We start from the raw sequence: 20,353 nt of genomic DNA, 5'->3' as shown, positions 1-20,353 counted from the left end.
TAAGGCCCCACCACCTCCCTAAAAAAAAAATCACTTTGCATCAACAACTAATCTAACGATAAAATGCCAGACCCTGGGCACCGGGAAAGTTAACTTGCTCAGCGGCAAAAAAATATCCGCTTCCATCTGTACCATAGGGATAGTTGTTAGCATGAAGTAGAAAACTAGAAAGAGAAAAGGCTTTTGTGCCACTGGCACCAACCTCCAATTACATCAAATGCAAACTTAGTAAAACTGGACCCAATTCCTGCGACAGACATATCTGTCCTTCAGGTTAGCTGGAGACAGCAAGTAAACTGAGCATTTTAAAACAGCAAACCCTGATAGCAGAACAACACAAACAGTTCAATCACCCAGCATTCCTAAAACAACACAAGATTTTCATTTTCAGCACCATCACAGAGACAGCAACTAAAATAATCAGAAAGGGTTTAATCTACCAATAGCTTACCCAGAGATCAAAGTAGGTGAAGATGCTCTCAAAAGTCACAGGGAACTGGGACTCACCTATGCAAATCCACAAGTGTTGAGGGAATATATTTGTGCCTGAATGGAATAGAGTTGAGGAGACCTGTTTGGAGCCTTCAATAGTTAAGTCAGGTTGGTTCAACTTACAAAGTGGTGAGAAATACAAGAATCACCATTCAGACAAAATGTTACTTCAAAAGAATAGTAATTTAGTGTAGTAATTGTGAACTTTTAACATTTTACTATTCTCTTTTTGACAAACTAATACTGTAACTTCTTTGTATGAAGTTACTGTTATTTATTCACTTGTTCAATAAATTCACTTGAACATTTAAAACTAATACTAGATCTGATGTTGAGCCTCTCTACTGTATATCAAAGATGAGGAATTCTGAGGATGCCTAGATTAAATACAGCAGCTAAAATAATCAAAAAAAGGGTTTCTGTTCATCATCCTGGGCACAATACCAAAAGCATACCTTGATAGTAAAGCTAGTGAAGATACTTTCAATGTCACACAGAGCTGGGACTCATTTATGAGAGTTAAGTAAGGAGGGTAGAATAGACCCAAAAACATTACTTTTTTTTTTGCTGGTAGCAATTATTATGAAATGCTGCTGTCACTGCATAGGTTTATGAATTAACAGACGATAATAAATTTTTTTTAAAGAAATGAAAGAAATCTTACTTGCTTTATGAAAAAAAGTGCATTTTTTTTTACAGCTGGTAAGATCAACAACAAACTGCTGTGTTTAAAAAAAATCCTCAAAAAGATTTCAGTTACAAAGAGCTGGTCCCGATTTCTCAAACAAAGCCTTCACATTGTAGTGATCACAGGAATGAATCCCAGCACTGGCAGATACTTCATGTCAGTTTATCCGGTCTCAGTTAGGGTGCAATGTGACAAATCTAACTAAACTATTTATATACAAGGACATCAGGGGAGGAGCAGGACGAGAGGTGAGCTTTGTAGAATCTGTGGTCCCTTCACATTCCCGTCAAAAACAAAATAAAAGCGGAAGAGAAAATGGAGCAATTACATAGAAGAATTGGAGAAGAAAAAAAATCAATTTTATAGCAAAATTTCAGAAAAATTTACAATTTATAGATTTTAAGATTAAAGATTTTAAAATGTTATCAGTCATGAAAATTTGTATTTCAATACATTGCATAAATATTCACATTACATGCTTGGGACTGCAACCACAATATACAACAGAAATAAAATACATTTAGCATCCATTGTAGCATTGGGGCTACAGTGAGGAGGAGGAGGGTGTTAAATAGGCTGAGAGGCATTTTACTCTTGTATAAAAAGATATATCCAGAACCCAGAATCAATTTCAACCTCTAACCCACACTAAAAAGAGAGTTCTGTGCAGCTGTCCTGTTTATAGTATGTGCTCTCAGCAGAACACGTCTGTGGCCATACTGTGGGTGGCTGATTCATTCTATGAATTAATCAACTGCTGGTTAAAGAAATAGCTCTCAGGGCTTGTGAATCGTTCTGCAACACCAACTAACTAGGGTTGTCAACCAGCCAGGATTGTCTTGGAATTTTCAGAAATTGAAGATTAATCCTTAGATGCTCCTGTAAGCAACCAAGGAGAAACATCATAGGGACATTAAAAAGATTGTGTTTTATTTCATTTTCTTTGAGCACTTTAATTTATTAGTTATAAAAATATTGAAGATGGGTAAAAAGGCTGTATTACTGGGCAGGGCAGTTGAAGGCAGGAGGTCAAATGTTGAAACCTCTAGGAATACATCCAACTAAAGTTGGCAACCGTACAACCAACTCCTCTCCGACCGAGACTCTCCAGTCTCTAGCACTCACCAAGCATCTTTTTCAGGAGATTCATTGCCAATCACTTGACTTTATTGGACCATGAGCTTTCAAACTGTGGTCCAAGTATGAGTCTATGAGGCCATCAGATTTCTGTCCATCTGGGATGGACGCAGTCTAAAAAATTCATTAAAAAAAAAATATTTGTTGACTTACAAGCATGTTATTTGTGCCATGTACTAATAAACACTTACTTCTATGATAGTACTGTATTGTTTGGTCAGTGGACGATGTCTTTCAGAAGCCAGGACAAAGCAGTGCCCGGGAATGTGTTTTCTACATAACAACAGTGACTACGCTCCAAAAAGTAATTAATTCAGTGTGGGATGTGCCAAAGTGCTATGTAAGAGGTTCTCTTTCTGTAGCAGGTCCCTGGGGCAAGTTGATTACTTTTAAGGGGTACCACACACACAAAACTTTAAAAATCACAGTATTAGACTTTCTCTGGTAAATTTACGACATGCTCCCCTCCATCATTTTCACATTATCTTGAAATGCAAGTCAAATGCTTTCATAAGAACATAAGAAATAGGAACAGGAGTAGGCATATGGCCCCTCGAGCCTGCTCCGCCATTCAATCAGATCATGGCTGATCTTCAAAGTCAACTCCACTTTCCTGCCCGATACCCATATTCCTTGATTCCTCTAGAGTCCAAAAATCTATTGATCTCAGCCTTGAATATACTCAACGACTCAGCAACCAGTGTCCTCTGGGGTAGAGAATTCCAAAGATTCACAACCCTCTGAGTGAAGCCCTCAGAGAGATTACACTACCTGATCATGATTGTGAGCTAAATATTCCAAGTTATAAGGTCTTTAGAAAGGATAGGGAAACTGGAAGAGGAGGAGGGGTAGCCTTATTGATTAAAGATACTATTACAACATTAGTAAGAGAGGATATAGGTAAGGAGAAGCAATCAGCGGAGACTCTATGGTTAGAATTGAGGAATAAGAGAGGACTTAAAACTGTAATGGGAGTTGTCTACAGGCCTCCTGATAGCAGTAATTAAGTGGCAGAATGTATTAATTCAGAGATTAGGGAGGCTTTTAGTTGTTTTAATGGGAGTCTTTAATTTTCATATGGATTGGGAAGAGCAGAATGGCTCAAGTCAGAAAGGTAGTGATTTTCTCGGGTTCATTCAAGATAGTTTTCTGGAGCAATATGTTCTAGAATCAATAAGAGGGCAAGCCATACCAGATTTAGTAACGAGCAATGAGCCAGACTTCGTTAATAATCTATTAGTAGGGGAACATTTATCTAACAGTGATCATAATATGATCGAATTCAATGTTAGGTTTGAAAAAGAGAAACTTAACACAGTTACTAAGATTCTGGATTTTGGTAAGGCTAACTTTAAAAGGATAAGGCAGAGATTGACGACAGCAAACTGGTCAAAACTGTTATCGGGTAAAACTACAGATGAACAGTGGAAGGTGTTCAAAAAAGAATTTAGCTTAATACAGAACCAGGATATACCCTTAAGGGGCAAGAGCACTACTTACCAAATAAAACAACAATGGTTGACAAAAAAGCTGAGAGATAACATAAAACTAAAAGGAAAGAGCATACAAAATACCAGGGGACTAGGAGAGATATAAAGAACAGCAAAGGAAGACAAAAAAGATAGTAAGAGATGCAAAGAGGGATATCAAGATCAACACAAAAGGTTTTTTACAATTATATTAGCAGAAAAAGGAGTGCAGCGCAGATTCACCAGAATGTTACCAGGGCTCCAAGGATTAGATAATGAGGAGAGATTACATAAACTAGACTTGTATTCCCTGGAATATAGAAGGTTAAGGGGTTTTTAGAATTTTGAAAGGAATTGATAGGATAGATAGAGAGAAACTTTTTCTGCTGGTGAGAGAGTTTAGGACAAAGGGACTTAACATTAAAATCAGAGCCAAGCCATTCAGGACAGACGTTAGGAAACACTTCTTCACGCAAAGGGTCATAGAAGTGTGGAACACTCTCCCACAAAAAGCAGTAGATGCTAGCTCAATTAATAATTTTAAATCGGAGATCGATAGATTTTTGCTAGCCAAGGCTTTAAGGGACATGGAGCCAAGGCGGGTAAACGGAGTTAGGATACAGATCAGCACAATCTCATTGAATGGTGGAACAGACTCGAGGGGCTGAATGGCCTAGATGTGTTCCTAAGTTATCAGAACATGCAGAAATTTTAAACTTATCATCTGAATTCAGGTAATACTGACACTGCAGTGTCATTCCCAGCCCCAGTTTCAATACAACTGCAACCCAGGGGGCCACTGGAATTGTCAGTTCAGTAGTAAATTTACAATGTTTACAGCTTCCAATATTGTCCTGGCAAGGAAATAACCCCTGTAGATACCAACTTGCAGCCCAGAATGTGTTCAGTTTCTACTGTAGTTTAAAAAAATGAATTGTACAGACACAGAATCCATTGTGGCTTCAAACTAATGATGTAAATGTAATTTTAGGTATGGGGTATCCAAAAGCAGCATGGGGGAGAAACATCTCTCAGGTTATGGGTTAAACTAATTCATTCTGTCTAAATGGATGCATGCAGGTACATGGGGTGTTCTACTCTCATCTACTCAGTACTGATTACATTTGCCCAGTGTTCTTTTGAATTGAACGGATTTGATTTGAGTTCTAAAGACAATTCCCAGCAGAATCTTCAGCTCGGGGAATTCATCAAGTCCATTTTTACATTGGAACCATTGCTAAATGTTCAATGAAGCCATATTGCATGTAAATTAGCTATACAACTGGCTATTCACAATCGGGGAGCTAAAGTAATTCCAGTCCTAAAGAACATCTGAAAGTCAGAGAATTGCATTACACTGAGGGATAATACCCTGGGTGCCTTGACAGAAAGCTAATCAATGCCAGCAAAGTATCTGACAGTAATGAATGAGACAGAGACAGCTTTTAGGCAGGAACGTTTTGCGTGGTATTTTAAGAAAGATCTATTTCAACAAACTGTGGCCACTTCTTTCTGAAAAATAGCAGGAAGATTTTCACTTAGTGTATTTCTAAGAATGCAGAGAACGTTAAAGACTCTATTGCTTATACAATGCAAAAATTGTAATTAGTTTTCACTTCAGCAATGATGGAGTCAGTTCTGACGAAAGGTCTTTGACCTGAAACATAGGGGATGATTTTAAACCCCAAGAACAGGTGGGTTGGGGGCGGGCGGGCGGGAGTTAAAAATAGTTGATTCTTTGGATCGCAACCGCAAAATTTTTGGACTTTGCATTCCCAGTGGGAAGCCTGTACTTTTACGTGCCAATGTTAAACCCGGAAATAAAGCCAGGTTGCGTTCCCGACCCAAAAAACAACTATTTTCAACTCCCACCCGCCCCCAACCCACCCATTCTTGGGGTTTAAAATCACCCCCATTAACTCTTTCTTTCTCCACAGATGCTGCCTCACTTGCTGAGCTTCTCTAGCATTTTCTGTTTTTATTTCATATTTCCAGCATCTGCAGTATTTTGCTTTTGATAATGATGGAGTCAGGATTTATTCTCTCTTCAAAACATAAACTTGGTGAGGAAGAACTGACAACGCTGCCATATTTGGTGAGACTCATGCATGAAATGCAAGTTGTTGTCGTAGTTTAATAGAGTTCTTCCAGTTGCACTATGCAACCCTGCCTCTGCGTTGCTGAGGCACAGCAAGTTGTTTAGTCGGGAGCAGAAAGTTACAAAGGGGCATAACATAACATAAGAAATAGGAGCCGGAGTAGGCCAAAGGGCCCCTCGAGCCTGCTCCGCCGTTCAATAAGATCACGGCTGATCTTCTACCTCAACTCCACTTTCCTGCCCTATCCCCGTATCCCTTGATTCCCTAAGTGTCCAAAAATCTATTGATTTCAGTCTTGAATATACTCAACGACTGAGCATCCACAGCCCTCTGGATTACAGAATTCCAAAGATTCACAACCCTCCGACTAAAGAAATTTTCCCTTATCTCAGTCATAAATGGTCGACCACTTATCTTGAGTCTATGACCCCTAGTTCTAGACTCTCCAGCCAGAGGAAACAGCCTCTCAGCATCTACCCTGTCAAGCCGTCTCAGAATTTTATACATCTCAATGAGATCACCTCTCATTCTTCTAAACTCCAGAGAATATAGGCCCATTGTACTCAATCTCTCCTCCTAGGACAATGCTATCATCCCAGGAATTAATCTAGTGAGACTTCGTTGTATCCCCTCTAAGGCAGGTATAGCCTTCCTTAGGTAAGGAGACCAAAACTGTACACAGTACTGCAGGTGTAGTCTCGCTTAGCCCGATATAATTGTGGCAAGATCTCCTTACTCTTATACTCCAACCCCCTAGCAATAAAGGCTTCTTAATACCATTTGCCTTCTTAATTGCTTGCTGTACCTGCACGATAACTTTCTGTGATTCATGTACAAGGGCATCCAAACCCATCTACCAACATCTCTTAGGTGAGATCACATGAGTGGGCCAAACTATGGCAGATGGAGTTCAATGTGGGGGAAGTGAGGTCATCTACCTTGGATCTGAGAAAGACAAATCAGAATATTTTCTTAATGGTGAGGGATTAAGAGCTGTGGAGGAGTAAAGAGATTTAGGTGTCCATGTACACAAATCACAAAAAGCTAGTGGACAGGTACAAAAATTAATCAAAAGGACTAATGGAATGTTGGCCTTTACCTCAAGGGAGTTGGAATACAAAGGAGAGGAAGTGGTGCTTCAGTTGTACAAACCCTTGGACAGAAGACCCCATTTGGAGTACAGCATTTAGTTTTGGGCACCAAGCCTTAGCAAAGATATAGATGGCCTTAGAGGGTTTACAGTGCAGATTCACCATAATGATACCGGGGCTTAAAGGATTAAATTATGAGTATGATATTGTAGTGGTTATGTTACTGGACTAGTAATTCAGAGGCCTGGACTAACAACCCAGAAAACATTAGTTCAAATCCCACCACAGCAGTTTGAGAATTTGAATTCCATTTTTAAAAAATGGAACTAAAAATGAAGCTATTGGATTGTTGTAAAGTTCACTAATTTCCTTTAGGGAAGGAAACCTGCCATGCTTACTCAGTCTGGCCTAAATGTAACTCCAGTCTCACATCAACGTGGTTGACTCAACTGCGTAGCAAGCCATTCAAGTTGTATCAAATTGCCACTGCAACGATTCAAGAAGGCGGCCCGCCACCACCTTCTCAGGGCAACTAGGGGTGAATAAAATGCCAGCCTTATAGGCGACACCCACATCCTGAGAATGAATTTTTTTTTTAAAACTTGGTTTGTATTCCCTTGAGTTAAAAAGTTGAGGGGTGATCTAATCTAGGTCTTTAAAGTGATAGAGATTTAATAGAGTGGATACAGAGAAACTATTGTCTCTGGTGGTGAAATACAGAACAAGGGGGCATAATAGGATATGGATCAAAGATGGGTAAATGGAGTTAAGATACAGATCAGCCATGATTTAATTGAATGGTGGAATGGTTTACTCCTGTTCCTGGGTTTTCTTGTTTTTGCTTGCACGTCAATGTGAAAAACAGAAAAAAACAAAAACCCCAGAGGCTATGAGATCCAGAGAGGGAAAAGAAAAAGAGAAAACATGAAAGCAAAATAATATTTTCATGCCACATTGAGTTATGAAGTTGAATAAGGCATACTCAAGTGCATGCACAAAGCAAGTACATTTAATGATAACTGAAGAGAATTAATAACCTAAGAGCAGCATATATGGTAATAGGACAGCAAACTCAGACATGATCACAGATAGGTTGTGGCCAATATGATAGATTCATCTTGCTGTTTTTAAATTACATTTACATTTTGACAAGGGTTGCCTCAGGTACGCAACTGACTCAGGACAGAAAAAAAATTCATCTAGGATTGCATAATGTTGACAGTTCGTATTCAGATCCTGCCATGACCTCGGTCCTCCCTATCTCTATAACCTCCTCCAGCCCTACAACCCTCTGAGAACTCTGCGTTCCTCCAACTCTGCCCTCTCGTGTATCCCCCATTTCCTTCACCCCACCGTTGGAGGCTATGCCGTTAGCCATCTAGACTCTAAGCTCTAGAATTCCCTCCATAAACCTCACCACCACTCTTTCCTCCTTTAAGTTCCTCCTTAAAATCTACCTCTTCGACCAAGCCTATCCTAATATCTCCATTTTTGGCTCGGTGTCAATTTTTTGTCTTATTCCTCTGCTGTGAAGCACTTTGGGATGTTTTACTACATTAAAGGCGCCGCGTAAATGCAAATTGTTGTTGTAGCTCTGGAGGCCAAGTACTTGTGCAGAAATAGAAAGAGATCCCAGGGGATGATCAATGAGTGGTGAATTGATTGCTTCTGCCTGAAGATCCTTCACGAGGTTTTAGAGAGCTCCCAATATAGAGACAGATTTTTCTGCAGTTCCCTCCATTTCTGGTGCTCATTATAGTGAGAAGAGGTGCCATAAAAGGTTGGATAGCAGTCCACAGAAATGCAGAATCCAGTATGACTATAATCTACCCAACCAAGACTGTTACATGATGACACATATGATCAACTAGGTAACCATGGAAATCAATCTTTGTTGCAGATTTTTGACAGGGCAATCATCTCAGTTACTTTGCACTGGACGATCAGTGTCCTCCATAGCATCCTTAATGCCAGATCACTGGACTTCAGGGAAGTGAGGGGAGCAATAGGAAAATATGTTTAAAGCAATTCTGATCCATTTTCACATTATGTTTAAATAAGTCACATGGAGAAGATTGGGTGACATTTGCTGCCATCACATGATGAAAGATATGCATATTACTTATTTTTACTTCCCATTTCCTATCTCTATTAATTGCTGTGAAGCAAACAACAGTAGGTTTTATAGAAGTGAAAGTAGGTTTAGAGCAGCACAATGGTTTGTTGATTTTAATCAGTTATTTTACAATGTTTCAAAATAAATTATGGAATTTCATTCATCTTTCTCAAAAAGTAATTCAATTTTGTCTAGGTTAAAAAATTTAAATAATAAAAGGTAGCTGTAATTTTTGTTTCCTTCTTCCTTCTCTCCTGATGGTACAGACTCAATGGTGTGGTTCCATAGCCACTGTCAGCCTTCTGCTACTTCATCCAAATGGCCATTCTCTATCTGTGTGAGCACAGGCAGAGTGTGTTACCAGGCTATTCAAATGTGTGGGAAATCATCTTCTCACCCACCATTTAAACATGTGCACATTCCAGCAGCAGTCACTGAATGGTGATAAAGAATAGGAATCCTGGTGTGCTTCTGAGGCCAGTTCCAGTATCTCTGCCATCATCCCAGCTGAGATCAAGGATCAAATCTGGGACCTTCCTGCTCTGTACAAACCAATGCAACACCAGGCCTTATACCTGTTGGAGGCATTCAGTTACAATTGCCTTAAACACTTTTCCTGATGGCTTATATAGTTTGGGATGATCTCAATAAAAGGTGAAAGATAACAAATTTTATATATCGTTATATGATATTGTACCAGGAAATTCCTTCATAATCAACAACTTGCATTTATATAGTGTCTTTAGTGCAGGAAAGCATCCCAATGCACGTCACAGAACGCTATCAGACAAAAATTGACACTGAGCTCAGGAAGGAGATATTAGGAAGGGTGATGAAAAGTTTGGTCAAAGAGATGAGAGAGAGAGGGAGAAATTTAGGGAGGGAATTCCAGAACAAAGGGCCGAAACAACTGAAAGCGCGGCCGGCAATGGTGGACTGAAGGGAGTGGGGAATGTGTAAGAGGCCAAAGTTGGAGGAAAGCAGAGTTCCCGGAAGGTTGTAGGTCTGGAGGAGGTTAGAGAGATAGGAAGGAGCAAGGCCATTAAGGGATTTGAACACGATGAGAATTTTAAAATGGAGGTATTGGTGGACCAGGAGCTAACGTAGGTCAGTGAGCACAGGAGTGATGGGTGAGTGGGACTTTGTGCGGGTTAGGATGCGACTAGCAGGGTTTTGGATGAGCAGAAATTTATGCAGGATGGAGGATAGGAGGTTATCTAGGAGAATGTTGGAAGAATTATCGAGTCTGGAGGTGACAAAAACATGGATGAATGTTTCAGCAGCAGGTGGGCTGAAGCACAGGCGGAGATTGGCAATGTAATGGAGGTGTAAGTAGACGGTCTTTATAATAAAAGAGAGGATATGGGGTCTAAAGTTCTGCTCAAATTCAAATAGGACGCCGAGGCTGCAAGCAGTCTGGTTCAGCCTGGGACAATGGGCGGGGAGGGGAATGGGATCAGTGGCGAGGGAACAGAGTTTGCTGGTTGGGGGGGGCGGGGGGGGGTGGCGGTGTCAAAGGCAATGGCTTTGGTCTTCCCAAGGTTTAACTTAAGGAAATTACAGATCATCCAGAATTAAATGTTGGACATGCAATCTGACAACTACTAACGTCCTTTAGGGAAGGAAACCTGCCGTCCTTACCCTGTCTGGCCTATGTGACTCCAGACGCACTGCAATGTGGTTGATTCTTAATTGCCCTCTGAAATGGCCTAGCAAGCCACTCAGTTGTAAAATCTCACTAAAAAGAGTCACAATAAGAATAAAACCCGATGGACCACCCGGCATCGGACCACTGGCCACCGGACACGACAAAGTCAAACCAAGCCCAGTCGACCCTGCAAAGTCCTCCTCACTAACATCTGGGGACTTGTGCCAAAATTGGGAGAGCTGTCCCACAGACAAGTCAAGCAACAGCCTGACATAGCCATACTCACAGAATCATACCTTTCAGCCAACGTCCCAGACTCTTCCATCACCATCCCTGGGTATGTCCTGTCCCACCGGCAGGACAGACCCACCAGAGGTGGCGGTACAGTGATATACAGTCAGGAGGGAGTGGTCCTGGGAGTCCTCAACATTGACTCCGGAACCCATGAAATCTCAGGGCATCAGGTCAAACATGGGCAAGGAAACCTCCTGCTGATTACCACCTACCGTCCTCCCTCAGCTGATGAATCAGACCTCCTCCATGATGAACACCACTTGGAGGAAGCACTGAGGGTAGCAAGGGCACAGAATGTACTCTGGGTGGGGGACTTCAATGTCCATCACCAAGAGTGGCTCGGTAGCACCACTACTGACCGAGCTGGCCGAGTCCTGAAGGACATAGCTGCCAGACTGGGCCTGCGGCAGGTGGTGAGTGAACCAACAGGAGGGAAAAACTTACTTCAACTCGTCCTCACCAATCTACCTGTCACAAATGCATCTGTCCATGACAGTATTGGTAGGAGTGACCACCGCACAGTACTCGTGGAGACGAAGTCCCATCTTCGCACTGAGGATACCATCCAACGTGTTGTGTGGCACTACCACCTTGCTAAATGGGATAGATTCAGAACAGATCTAGCAGCTCAAAACTGGGCATCCATGAGGCTCTGTGGGCCATCAGCAGAATTGTATTCCAGCACAATCTGTAACCTCATTGCCCGGCATATTCCTCACTCTACCATTACCAACAAGCCAGGGGATCAACCCTGGTTCAATGAGGAGTGTAGAAGAGCATGCCAGGAGCAGTACCAGGCGTACCAAAAAATTAGGTGCCAACCTGGTGAAGCTACAACTCAGGACTACATGCATGCTAAACAGAAGAAGCAACATGCTATAGACAAAGCTAAGCGATTCCACAACCAACGGATCAGATCAAAGCTCTGCAGTCCTGCCACATCCAGTCGTGAATGGTGGTGGACAATTAAACAACTAATGGGAGGAGGAGGCTCTGCAAACATCCCCAAACTCATTGATGGTGGAGTCCAGCACGTGACTGCAAAAGACAAGGCTGAAGCGTTTGCAACTATCTTCAGCCAGAAGTGCTGAGTAGATGATCCATCTCTGCCTCCTCCCAATATCCCCACCATCACAGAAGCTAGTCTTCAGCCAATTCGATTCACTCCACGTGATATCAAGAAATGGCTGAGTGCACTGGATACAGCAAAGGCTATGGGCCCCGACAACATCCCGGCTGTAGTGCTGAAGACTTGTGCTCCAGAACTAGCTGCGCCTCAAGCCAAGCTGTTCCAGTACAGCTACAACACTGGCATCCACCCGACAATGTGGAAAATTGCCCAGGTATGTCCTGTCCACAAAAAGCAGGACAAATCCAATCCGGCCAATTACCGCCCCATTAGTCTACTCTCAATCATCAGCAAAGTGATGGAAGGTGTCGTCGACAGTGCTATCAAGCGGCACTTACTCACCAATAACCTGCTCACCGATGCTCAGTTTGGGTTCCGCCAGGACCACTTGGCTCCAGACCTCATTACAGCCTTGGTCCAAACATAGACAAAAGAGCTGAATTCCAGAGGTGAGGTGAGAGTGACTGCCCTTGACATCAAGGCAGCATCTGACCGAGTGTGGCACCAAGGAGCCCTCGTAAAATTGAAGTCAATGGGAATCAGGGGGAAAACTCTCCAGTGGCTGGAGTCACACCTAGAACAAAGGAAGATGGTAGTGGTTGTTGGAGGCCAATCATCTCAGCCCCAGGACATTGCTGCAGGAGTTCCTCAGGGCAGTGTCCTAGGCCCAACCATCTTCAGCTGCTTCATCAATGACCTTCCCTCCATCATAAGGTCAGAAATGGGGATGTTCGCTGATGATTGCACAGCCTTCAGTTCCATTCGCAACCCCTCAAATAATGAAGCAGTCCGAGCCCGCATGCAGCAAGACCTGGACAACATCCAGGCTTGGGCTCATAAGTGGCAAGTAACATTCACGCCAGAGAAGTGCCAGGCAATGACCATCTCCAACAAGAGAGTGTCTAACCACTTCCCCTTGACATTCAACGGCATTACCATCGCCGAATCCCCGACCATGAACATCCTGGGGGTCACCATTGACCAGAAACTTAACTGGACCAGCCATATAAATACTGTGGCTACAAGAGCAGGTCAGAGGCTGGGTATTCTGCAGCGAGTGACTCACCTCCTGACTCCCCAAAACCTTTCCACCATCTACAAAGAACAAGTCAGGACTGTGATGGAATATTCTCCACTTGCCTGGATGAGTGCAGCTCCAACAACACTCAAGAAGCTTGACTCCATCCAGGACAAAGCAGCCCGCTTGATTGGCACCCCATCCATCACCGGCGCACAGTATGTACCATCCACAGGATGCACTGCAACAACTCGCCAAGGCTTCTTCGACAACACCTCCCAAACCCGCGACCTCTACCACCTAGAAGAAGAGCAGCAGGCACATGGGAACAACACCACCTGCACGTTCCCCTCCAAGTCACACACCATCCCGACTTGGAAATATATGGCCGTTCCTTCATCGTCACTGGGTCAAAATCCTGGAACTCCCTTCCTAACAACACTGTGGGAGAACCTTCACCACACGGACTGCAGCGGTTCAAGAAAGCGGCTCACCACCACCTTCTCAAGGGCAATTATGGATGGGCAATAAATGCTGGCCTCGCCAGCGATGCCCACGTCCCATGAACGAATAAAAAAAGAGTAAATGGGTCGTGAGAGGTGATGGTGGTGGTGGTGAGGTAGAGCTGGGTGTTGTCAGCATACATTGGAACCTGACGTAATGTCTGCAGATGATGTGTCTGAGGGACAGCATATAGATGAGGAATAGGAGGGAGTTAAGGATAGATAATTGGGGGACTCTAGAGGTAACGGTGCAGGAAGAGAAGCCATTGCAGGAGATTCTCTGGCTATGATTGGATAGGTAAGAGTGGAACAAAGTGTGGTGTGGTTGACCATGTCAAAGACTGCAGAGAGGTCGAGAAGGAGGTGGAGGGTTAGTGCAGGTTGGTCACAATCTCAGGATGTCATTTGTGACTTTGATTTGGGCCCTTTCAATGATGTGATAGTGGCATAAACCTGATTTGGAGAAGTTCAAGCATAGAGTCAGAGGGAAAATTTTCAACAATCAAGCATCTAAATCCTTCTTACAGCAGGTACCCTTCGCCAAAGATATTGTGCCTTATCCAGTAAACCTTTCCTACCGTACTAATTAATCGTTGCTAAGCATTATCGATTAGTCACCAAGCATGCTGCAAATATGCACGAGTGAATACGGAGATAAATAATCATTCAATTATTGGAAGATTTGTGCATTGTGAGAAACTGGACAAAGATATTCATTCCACAGTTCCCCGTGAAGTGGATTAACTGCAAAGAGAATTCATAAAAATAAGTAGATATGGCAACAATAGTGGTACAGCTCGCCATGGCTTGACAGATGCAGTACGGTTCCCCACAGGGAGCTGTCCAATTTTGGCTTGCCGTCAGGGAAAGACAGCGAGAAGTGGGCGTTTCCCCGCATGTAGTAGGACGGGAGATGAGAGAACGATTCACCCCGGGTCAGTCACTTACACCGCCTAGTGGTCAATTTTACAACAACATCGGCAAAAACCTGGAAGCGGGTCACCTGCACAGTCTCTTTGCACAAGGGGAAAAAAATACACCTGCAGAGTGAGGGTAATATTTACAAATAAACAGGTAAAGAAAATTGTGAACTCCGGTGCCCATCTCCTCATCCCTTTACTCACGTAATCACAATTGTTCTAACTAAATTAAACATTCATTGAATATATGTTTTAAAAACTTGAAATTTTAAGTCAATTTGTCTGCCAGAAGGCTGAAGATTTGAAGTCCCAGATCTGCGGACCACTCCAAGCTTGGTTGAGTCGCTTTGATCGAGGGCAGAGTCGAGCGTTAGACAACAGCGAGGCGCGTTATCGATTGGACTGGGAAATTGGCTTACTCGTCCCATTGGAGCAACGCCTCCTACTGCCCGGTCCCACCGGCTTACATTAACCCCGAGAATGGGGAGCTGGGCTGCAGAACGGCCCTCATCTCCAATGAATACATGGGTGACGAGTAAGCTGGAAAGAGCCGCACGCATGCACGAAAGTACTAAAATTTGATAAATAATGAGTGCCAGGGGAAAGAGTCATTTGCACCCCCCCTCCCTCCCCAGTGTCTGTTAAAGGTCCACTCCCTTTCTCGCTTATCAGAGAGAATATAATGCACTCCTGACATATGGATCAGAATATATAACATTAACCAACTGCGAGAAGAACAGTGAACACTTTGTTCAGTATTCTTTGCATTTGACCAAAAGAACCCCATAATTCCACAATTTGTGGATAAACATGCACAAAACTAATGATGATCGAGGGTGTTTGAAAGGGGGAAAAAATGTACATTTTAAGCTTTGAGTTACTGGGAAGCTGACCCGGTGAAATAAACCACAGTAACTAACGGCACACAAAGAGCAGCAGCGTCTCGGTGCATCGCTCTGTTCCCGACACGTACAAAAGCTCCGATTTACCTGCAGACGGTGATGAGGTTTTTCCGCTCCACTGCAGCGTTTCTCGCCATGCTCTTCTTTCGTGAGAAATTTAGTCCCAGACTGAGAGAAGCCATTTCTATTTTTTTAAATATATATATTATAAAAGTGAACTATTGTAACGAGTTGAAGTGATGGGAGGGGAGACGCCGTTGGGAATGATGGATGAAGATCCGTGGTGCACAATGCTCCTGGTGCAGATGGGTATCGGGACGGGGATCAGGATCCCTGCTCATCGGTGCCGCTCTGTGGGGCCGGGTTCGACCACAGCATCAGCCTCAACAATGCTGAGACTCGGGCAAAAAAAAAACATGAGGACAATCGGCTATTTTTTAAAAAAACACACCAGCCAACGGGGAAGGAAATGATTTGGGCTTGCCAACAAAAAAAATCACCAAATGATGCTGCACATTAAGAGGCACTTGTGCAGCAGGGTCGAAGCATTACACAATAGCTTTGTACTGTGCTAGGATAACGGCAATATTTCCAGCAGATCTTCAAATGTCAGTTTTGCACATTATAGCGATTTTGGTGGTGCAGAGCTAATAACCTTGTTTCCCCCCCCCCCTCTTTTAGGTTTTAACCCTGGTTTCCTTCGGCATGTGCGAGTCTTGTCTTGTCTTTAATTACTGTGGAAGCGTTGAGCAGCAGAGCCCGGTACAATCCATGCTCATCGCTTCGTTCTCCACAGTCCTTTTCTACAGCTGATAACACAGAAATAAGCTGCTCTCCATCCAGTTTCCTTCTGTCACACCACGGGACCGGAAGTTTACAGCTTGAATCCCCTTTAAAGGGACACCTACAGCATGACCTCATCTATGGAAAGCTGGGGGTCCACACACCCTCCCTCCATCTGTTGTGTCGCTACATCTCAGCAAATTTGAAATCCTGATTGCAAGCTAATAGGGAAGAGCTACAACCGGCTTTGTAATACACTATTAGTTTGGCCCATAGCTTCAAGTAAATGGTTGTGCTGTTTGTTTTTAGCTGGTGAAATACTGCATTTTACTTCTTATGAAGTGAAATAATTACCTGGCATCAAATTGATTAGGTTGCACTTAACACCAATACCTCGTAAATTCGTCATACTTAGATTGAATCCATTTACTACAATTTTTGGTTTAAGGTTGGTTGTTATTTCATGTGAAACTGTAATTTGAGCGGTGACTGCCCTTCCTCGTCTTGTATTTAAATAACTTTTCTTTTCTGAAGCCCTAAGTGTAATGTAGTGTGAAAGCATTGTTCCCCCTAATTGCCTTGAGAATTAGATCATTAATCAACCACAACAGAATTGGAGGAACGCAGAGGTCTCGGAGGGTTGTAGGGCTGGAGGAGGTCACAGAGATAGGGAGGAGTGAGGCCATGGAGGGATTTAAGCACTAGGATGAGAATTTTAAATTTGAGGTGTTGGGGGACGGGAAGCCAGGACTGGGGTGGGTGGGTGAGGAGGATGGGGATTGGGGATGGGGATGGGGATGGGGGTGGGTGAGGAGGGGGATGGGGGTGGGTGAGGAGGGGGATGGAGATTGGGGATGGGGTGGGTGAGGAGGAGGAGGAGGAGGGGGGATGGGTGTACAGGACTTGGTGTGGAATAGGATATGGGCAGCAGAGTTTTGGATGAGCTGAAGTTTATGGAAGGTGGAGATTGGTTTCAAACAGGTTTTTAAAGGATGTGGAGAGGCAGAAGGAATTCTAAACAGTAGGACCTAAGTGGATGAAGGCACAGCCATCAATGGTGGGATGAAAGGAGGAGGGATGCACAAGAGGCCAGAGTCAGAAGAATGGAGGGTTTGGACAGGGAATATAGGATTGGAGGAGTTGCAGAAATATGGTGTGGCAAGGTCATGGACAGATTTAAAGGTATGGATGAGGATTTTAAACTTGAGGTGTTGGGAGATGGGGAGTCAATCTAGGTCATGGAGGACTAGGGTGATGGACAGATTGCCGATGCTGGGTCAAAATCCTGGAACTTCATACAACAACAACTTGCATTTATAAAGTGCCTTTAATGAAATAAAATGGCCCAAGGTGCTTCATAGAAGCGTTATCAACAAAATTTGACACCAAGCCACATAAGGAGATATTAGGACAGGTAACTACAAGCTTTGCCAAAGACGCAGGTTTTAAGGAGCGTCTTAAAGGAGGAGAGCGAGGTAGAACGGCGGAGAGGTTTAGGGAGGGAATTCCAGAGCTTAGGGCCTAGGCAGCTGAAGGCATGGGTACCAATGGTAGAGCGATTAAAACTGGGGATGCACAAGAGACAAGAATTGGAGGAGCGCAGAGATCTCAGAGGGTTGTAGGGCCGGAGGAGGTGACAGAGATAGGGAGGAGCAAGGCCATGGAGGGATTTGAAAACAAGGATAAGAATTTTAAAATCGAGACCGGGAGCCAATGTAGGTCAGCGAGTGAACGGGACTTGGTGCAAGTTAGGATACAGGTAGCAGAGTTTTGGATGAGCTCAAGTTTATGGAGGATGGAAGATGGGAGGGAAGATGGGAGGCAAGCCAGGAGAACATTGGAATAGTCGAGTCTAAAGGTAACAAAGGCATGGATGAGGGTTTCAGCAGCAGATGAGCTGAGGCGGGGCGGAGATGGGCGATGTTGCGGAGATGGGCGATGTTACAGAGGTGGAAGTAGGCGGTCATGGTGATGGAGTGGATATGTGTTCGGAAGCTCATTTCATCTCATCTCATCCCTATCAGCATGTGGGAGTACCTTCAGCACACAGACTGCAACGATTCAAGGAGCAGGCTCACCACCACCTTCTCCAGGGCAATTATGGATGTGTAATAAACATTGGCTTTGCCAGTGATGCCCAAATCCCGAGTGAATTTTTAAAAAAAGACTTAGTTTGGGCAACGTATATCTAGCTTTGGACAAGTTGGAGCTCATGGAAGTTGGTGAATGGGAGGTTAGCAATAGCATGGAGGTGTCTCAAGTCTGGCGGTGACAAAGGCATGTATCAGCAGTGGAGCGGCTGTGGTAGGGGTAATGTTGGGTAATGTGGTGGAGATGTAAGTAAGCAGTCTTTATGATGGAGAGAGTATGGGGTCTGAAGCTTATCTCAGAGTCAAGCAGGACGTTGAGGCTATAAACTGTCTGGTTTAGCCTGAAAGAGTGGCCATATAGGGAGATAGAATGGGTGGCAAGGAGTGACAGGGGCTGAAGATGATTTTTGATCTTTCCAATGTTGAGCTGGATAAAGGTAAGATTCATCCAAGACTAAATGTTGGACAAGCAATTAGACAGCACAGATAGGGAAGGGTTGAAAGAAGTGGTGAAGAGGTAGAGTTGGGTGTCATCTGTGTTTAAGTGGAAGCTGACCTCGTCTTGAGATGATATTTGTGAGATGCAGCATGAAGAGGAGGGGGACTCCAAAGGTGATGGTACAGGGGTGAGAAGAGAAGCCATTGTTGGAGACACTCTGGTGTATACTTGTTATACAACACTACGACATGTAGTAGAGAGGTCAAGGAGCATTAATGCACATGCTTGCAGTCATAGAGGTTGTCATTTCTGACTTTGGTTAAGGCCCTCTCATGGAGGGTTAGAAGCCAGACTAGACAAATTCAAATAGGAAGTGATGGGAGAGATGGACATGAACCCGAGAGGCAACAACACATTAAAGGATTTTAGAGAAGAAAAGACAGGTGGAGATGAGGGATTATCTGGTGAGGATGAAAAGGACAAGCATGGGTTTTTTGAGGAGAGGAGTGATAACATCAGTTTTGAAGAGGGAATGTGCCATAGGAAAGCGAAGCATTGACAATTTTAGCTAGAGCAGAAGAGAAGTTGGATGGTCAGGAGTTAAATGGAAAGGGGATTAAAGAAGCAAAAGATAAGTCTCATAGATGTGAACAGTGACTACACTTCAAAAATATTTCACTGGCTATAAAGTGCTTTGAGAGGTCGTGAAAGGCGCTATATAAATACAAGTCTTTCCTTTTGGAGAGGGCAGAGAGGAGATAAGGGAACATTGCAGAGAGATGGTGGTTCAAGGCCAGAGCGAGCAGAGGCCTAGGGGATCTCACTTGAAATTAAGGCTCATTGTACTGTTTCCGCTATCTTGTCGACCTCAAACCTGTTGAACTCCTTAACTCCCTCAATCTTCCCTTTCTCCTACAATCGAAATGTTTTTAAAAACTCAAACTTGCATAATTTAACTGTTACTTCTTGATTTATTTCTTCTCTTCTACTCTCTTTAATCTTTAGTGGTGTCATGTACAATGGCTCTTTGCCCTTCACCTCAAGTTTTTCAATAGTAAAACATAAAGCTTAAATCTCTGATGAGTTAGACATATTGAGGTTCTAAAATGGCTATTACTAAACTGGGAGGGACTGCTAACGATAGGGAAGAGGCTAATCAAATACAAAATAGATGAGGGAACTGTGTTAATGGGTAGCAGCTGTTATTAAATGTGGAAAAATGTAAAAGCTTATAGATTGGGAAAGGATAATAAACAAAGGCAATATAAACTAAATGATATTATTCTACATGAGACAACACACAAAAGAGATTTGGGGGCGGGAGTGGTGCATAGGTCACTGAAGCCATCGGCAGCAGTAAAGGGAGCAAATGGGATCTTGGCTGTATAGAGCACAAATCTTTGTACAGAGCACTGGTCCAGCTAACCTGGAGTACTGTGTATAATTCTAATCACTGTTTTGTAAAAAAGACATCCTGGCTTTGGAGAGGATACAGCAAATAGCACCTAAATTGATAGCTGAGATTAGATGCCTAA

General features: G+C 43.3%; 1 protein-coding gene across 2 annotated transcripts in view; it reads right to left on the bottom strand.

The window, feature by feature from the left end:
* The window catches only part of rundc3b (RUN domain containing 3b), a 118,828-nt gene extending 102,492 nt beyond the window's left edge, over positions 1–16,336 (bottom strand). For both annotated transcript variants that reach the window (XM_068006945.1, XM_068006951.1), the window contains exon 1: positions 15,594–16,336. In XM_068006945.1, coding sequence (XP_067863046.1) covers positions 15,594–15,688 — 95 coding nt within the window. In that variant the 5' untranslated portion in view covers positions 15,689–16,336. The remainder of the gene's footprint in view (positions 1–15,593) is intronic.
* Between the last annotated feature and the right edge of the window lie 4,017 nt (positions 16,337–20,353).

Source organism: Heptranchias perlo, chromosome 2 (assembly GCF_035084215.1).
Source record: "Heptranchias perlo isolate sHepPer1 chromosome 2, sHepPer1.hap1, whole genome shotgun sequence".
Taxonomy (NCBI): domain Eukaryota; kingdom Metazoa; phylum Chordata; class Chondrichthyes; order Hexanchiformes; family Hexanchidae; genus Heptranchias; species Heptranchias perlo.
This window is presented reverse-complemented; position numbering and strand designations above follow the sequence as displayed.